At 48.0% G+C, this 5,434-nt stretch overlaps 1 protein-coding gene across 1 annotated transcript in view; it reads left to right on the top strand.

The window, feature by feature from the left end:
- The window catches only part of PIGU (phosphatidylinositol glycan anchor biosynthesis, class U), a 23,199-nt gene that overhangs the window by 12,565 nt on the left and 5,200 nt on the right, over positions 1 to 5,434 (top strand). The window contains exons 8-10 of the mRNA XM_009886328.1: positions 460 to 614; positions 1,116 to 1,259; positions 2,033 to 2,157. Coding sequence (XP_009884630.1) covers positions 460 to 614; positions 1,116 to 1,259; positions 2,033 to 2,157 — 424 coding nt within the window. The remainder of the gene's footprint in view (positions 1 to 459; positions 615 to 1,115; positions 1,260 to 2,032; positions 2,158 to 5,434) is intronic.

The raw sequence follows: 5,434 nt of genomic DNA, 5'->3' as shown, positions 1-5,434 counted from the left end.
TTCAGCAGGGCACGAGTGCCAGTCTGTGTGGTGGAGACCTGGCGTCAGAGGGTGGTGGGTCGTGGAGCAGGGCTGTCGGTCACCCAGTGGATGTGGGTTCGTGCAGCAGAAGGCAGGCAGCAGGACGGTATTGCAAACATCTAAGGTACAAGTGTAGCTGTGAAGAGGTGTGTGTAAATCTCACACCGAGTGCACAAGACCTGACTCGCCGCAAGCAGAAATGATCGGCTTAGCAGCTGTGTTTTCAAGCACAGTTCTGGGAATATGTGCAATGTGTATGACTTCATTGGCCAGAGTGAAGAACACCAAGCAAATTGTGCTTGAGAGCTCCTTCCGGTGCCATAGTGCCGGTGTTTGATGCTTTCTTTCATCGATTTAAAATGATGTTGTGAACACTCAGGCTTTCTTGTGGCTTTCCACCTGATGAGGGGTATCCACCTGCTTGTATTTCATTTTCAGCGTCAGTTCATACCAATAAAGCTGAAAAGTAAAAGCTTCTGGCTCTACACCATGCAGTATGCAGCCCTGTACCTGTGCAGCCTGGTGGTGATCATCTGCCTCTCCTTCTTCCTCCTCAACTCCTGGGATTTCATCCCATCTGTTTATGGGTTTATGTAAGTATAAAGATTCTTTCTGGTTTTTCTGTCTAGCTCGCCCTATGTCGTTTCTTGTGCGTCACACACAGGTGCCCCACTCCCTGTCCTAAGCAGCGTGTGATCCGTGGTTTTATGGGCAGTGCAAGAAAAGGAGGAGTGTGTGGAGGAGGGCAGGCATTAGCCAATTTCTTTTCATTAAATAGCAGCAAGAATTAGAGAAGACAGGAGATGTTTTCCACTGGGCTGACTGGAAATGGATTTGATTGTTGAGCTCCATGGCTGTGAAACTTTCGTCTCTGGAGAAGTGTCTGCTTGGCAACAGTTTAAATCCTGCTGGGGCATAGGGAAGGATTAGTCCCTTTTCTCTCCAGGTTTTCACCCCTTTGGTTTCTCTTCCACAGATTTAAAATATAGGTCCTCCATCCAGTAGCACACAAGGATTGATTAATGGAACAGAAGCAGGGCAGTGAAAAACAACCATTTTAAAATGTTACCTTGGCTTTTCTTCTTGAATTTCAGCCTATCCGTTCCAGATCTGACACCCAATATTGGCCTTTTCTGGTACTTCTTTGCAGAGATGTTTGAACATTTTAGTCTTTTCTTCGTATGCGTGTTTCAAATCAATGTGTTCTTCTACACCATTCCCTTGGCAATAAAGCTAAAGTAAGTATGTTTCTCTGATAGTTTTTTTACTCCCAGTTGTCTGGTGGAAGCTGATAAGGCTGGCGTCAAATGTCTGAATTTACAAGCCTGTTTTTTTTTAACAGAGCCTATCCTCCTCATTTCCTAAAGTTTCAATCTTTATTCCTCTTAAATAGAGTGAGTTGGGCTCTGTTGATGCCTGTAACACATCTGTTGCATAGCAGAGCGAGCAGAAATTTAGGCTATAGAGGTGCCTGCTCCCTGCCAGCATAAGCCAGTGTAATCAGAAAGCAAGAACTCTTGGCTGGAACTTTATTGTCAGAAAAAAAAGTGAAAATGTGGGGACATTCCTAGCGGGCTGCGCTGTCAACATTGCCCTTCTTTCTGATAAAAAAAAGGTCCATTAACACGCCTGGATTCTCAGTGAGCTTATCCTGTTGACTTGAAAGGATACACACATCATGAGGTACCAGAGGGATAACTATGGGCCTCTCCAAATAACCTTCAGAGAGGAGGTGCTGGTTCCTTTTCGGTGAAGAGGACAGAGCTGGGGACGAGCAGCCCACGTGAATAACTGTGTAAATGTATGTTGAGTTGAGGCACTAAGTCTCTGTGTGAGGGCAGAGCAGCTCGGTCCACCCCACCCAGCACTCAGGGGCTTGTTTGGAGAGAACAGGGCTACGAGAGCCCCTCTGAGCCTACCCCACAGTACATTTGTGCCCTCACTGATGTTTATTGCCAGCTTCCAGAGACCCTGCTGCGTCCTCTTATCCTGTGTGTCTTATCCCTTCTAGGGAACACCCTGTGTTCTTCATGTTTGTCCAGATCGCAGTCATTTCTATCTTCAAGTCCTATCCCACTGTCGGAGACATTGCACTGTACATGGCCTTCCTTCCAGTCTGGAGCCACCTTTACAGATGTAAGTGCTTTGTGTTTGATTGTTCCTTATCTGGGATGGGAAAGGGCCTGTCCAATGGTTGGCGCCACTAAACCAAACCAGACGCATGTTCGCAGGCTCTTGTGGCCTCCTCGGGGTGTCTGGAAGGAGCCTTCATTTTTCTGGTGATAGTCTCTAACGTATCTTTAGGGTTAGGGTTGAAATTGGTTGAGGAGGGCATTTTCACTTGTGCCTTACCTTCCCGCTCTCGCCAAGTTGATCTGAAGATTAACTTCCTTTGTAAAAACCTTTTACAGTCCTGCACAAGGGATGTGGCTTATTTAAAGTACATCCATCCTTCAAATGCTTCACTCCCATTTAAGGCTGCGTGATTTGAACACTGCTCAATTGGTGAGTCCACTGAAACACTGAAATTGGTGAGTCCCCCAGCCTTAAAATCCTGTATCTTGCAGTTGTTCTTTGTTTTGCATCTGCTTGTTTGCTTAGAGTGAAAGTAACTGAATTACTCCAAGCAATTGTCCAGTTTTTCTTAAAAGCTTCATAAAAAAAGCCTCTTTATCTCTGTAAATCACCAGAGAGCTTCCTGATGATTTTCAAACTCAGTCTCTAGAACTTGCTACACTGGAGTGATGTGGAAGTGCTGTGTTTTTCCTGGTGTTTCTTGCTTAAACCAACTGCTTTGACAACTGCGAGGTTGTCCGGGGCTTTTACTGCAGTGTTCTCTAACCCAGGCCAGGTGTGTTTATGGACAGCTAAGCTTCACAGAATTCACAGAATTCACAGAATGATTAGGGTTGGAAGGGACCTCTGGAGATCATCTAGTCCAACCCCCCTGCCAGAGCAGGGTCACCTACAGCACGTTGCACAGGACAGCGTCCAGGCGGGTTTTGAATGTCTCCAGAGTGGGAGACTCCACCACCTCTCTGGGCAGCCTGTTCCAGTGCTCCACTACCCTCAAAGTAAAGAAGTTCCTTCTCATGTTAAGATGGAACTTCCTATGTTCAAGTTTATGCCCATTACCCCTCGTCCTATCACTGGGTGCCACTGAAAAAAGACTACTCCCATCCCCCTGGCATCCTCCCATTAAGTATTTGTATGTATTAATAAGATCCCCCCTCAATCTTCTTTTCTCTAGACTAAAGAGACCCAAGTCCCTCAGCCTTTCCTCATAAGAAAGGTGCTCCAGTCCCCTAATCATCTTTGTTGCCCTTTGCTGGACCCTCTCCAGCAGTTCCCTGTCTTTCTTGAACTGGGGAGCCCAGAACTGGACACAGTACTCCAGATGCGGTCTCACCAGGGCAGAGTAGAGGGGGAGGATGACCTCCCTCGACCTGCTGGCCACACTCTTCTTGATGCACCCCAGGATGCCATTCGCCTTCTTGGCCGCCAGGGCACATTGCTGGCTCATGGTCATCCTGTTGTCCACCAGGACTCCCAGGTCCCTCTCCACAGAGCTGCTCTCCAGGAGGTCAGCCCCCAACCTGTACTGGTGCATGGGGTTATTCCTCCCCAGGTGCAGTACCCTACACTTACCCTTGTTGAACTTCATAAGGTTTCTTTCTGCCCAACTCTCCAGCCTGGCGAGGTCACGCTGTAAGGCAGCACAGCCTTCTGGCGTGTCAGCCACTCCTCCCAGTTTTGTGTCATCAGCAAACTTGCTGATGGTACACTCTATCCCTTCATCCAGATCATTGATGAATATGTTGAACAAAACTGGGCCCAGTACTGACCCCTGAGGGACACCACTTGTTACTAACCTCCAACTAGACTCTGCGCCACTAACCACAACCCTCTGAGCTCTATCTGTAAGCCAGTTCTCAATCCACCTCACTGTCCATTCATCTAAGCCACACTTCCTAAGCTTTCCTGTGAGGATGATGTGGGAGACAGTGTCGAAAGCCTTGCCAAAGTCAAGGTAGACAACATCCACTGCCCTCCCCTCATCCACCCATCTAGTTACTTTGTCATAGAAGGCTATCAGATTAGTCAGACATGACTTCCCCTTGGTGAATCCATGTTGACTACTTCTGATAATCTTCTTTTCATCCAGGTGCTTTGAGATGACTCCCAGAACAAGCTGCTCCATCATCTTCCCAGGGATGGAGGTGAGGCTGACCGGCCTGTAGTTTCCCGGGTCATCCTTCCTGCCCTTTTTGAAGACTGGAGTGACATTGGCTATCCTCCAGTCCTCAGGCACCTCACCTGTCCTCCAGGACCTTTCAAAGATAATGGAGAGAGGCCCAGCAATGACTTCCCCCAGCTCCCTCAGCACACGAGGGTGCATCCCATCAGGCCCCATGGATTTATGTATATCCAATTTATCTAACTGATCTTTAACGTGCTCCTTGTCAACCAAGGGGTAGTCTTGCTTTGCCCAGACTTTCTCTGTTACCCACAAAGTCTGGGTCTCACAAGGACTGGCCCAAACAGTGAAGACAAAAGCAAAGAAGGCATTTAGCAACTCCGCCTTCTCTGCATCATCAGTCACCACAGCACCTGTCTCATTCAACAACGGGCCCACATTTTCCCTAGTTTTCCTTTTGTCTCCTATATACTTAAAGAAACCCTTCCTGTTGGCCTTGACATCCCTCGCCAGGTTCAATTCCAAGGCTGCCTTGGCTTTCCTTGTTTCCTCCCTGCATACCCTGACAGCATTCTTGTATTCCTCCCAAGCAGTCAGCCCCTTCTTCCACCTATTGTAAACTCCCTTCTTCCACCTGAGCCTTTTCAGAAGGTCCCTGCTCAGCCATGCAGGTCTCCTTCTCCCCTTGCCTGATTTCTTTCTCTTTGGGATGCACTGATCTGAGCTTGGAGGAGGTGACGCTTAAATAGCAGCCAGCTCTCTAGAGCCCCCTTACCCTCTAGAGCCCTTTCCCATGGGATTTGCCCAAGCAATTCTTTGAAACGATCAAATTTAGCCCTCCTGAAGTTTAGGGTTTCAACTCTACTTGTCACTTTGTCTATTCTACACTTAATCCTGAACTCTATCTTCTCATGATCGCTGCAGCCCAGTCTGCAGCTTGCCTGATGTCAGGAGATATAACTGGGAGTCAAGAGACTTGGAGACCATCTGCATTATTAGTTTCAGACTAAGGAAAGCAAAGGCCACAGCAGCTGTGATAAAACAGGGCAGGAAGCCCCAGGCTAACCCCGAGCGTGTCGCAGCCGTAGCAGGTGATGTACTTCTGAGAAATGCTGATTCAGCATAGTTCAGTTGCACGTTCCGAGCATGCAGATAAGGGGACTGCGACTAGTGAGAGGGACAGTCATCTGGGACACACTCCCACCCCACAGTGAG

This window comes from Charadrius vociferus, unplaced genomic scaffold, assembly GCF_000708025.1.
Source record: "Charadrius vociferus isolate BGI_N301 unplaced genomic scaffold, ASM70802v2 scaffold225, whole genome shotgun sequence".
NCBI lineage: Eukaryota > Metazoa > Chordata > Aves > Charadriiformes > Charadriidae > Charadrius > Charadrius vociferus.
Note: the sequence above shows the minus strand (reverse complement) of the source record. Positions and strands in the feature narration are given on the sequence as shown.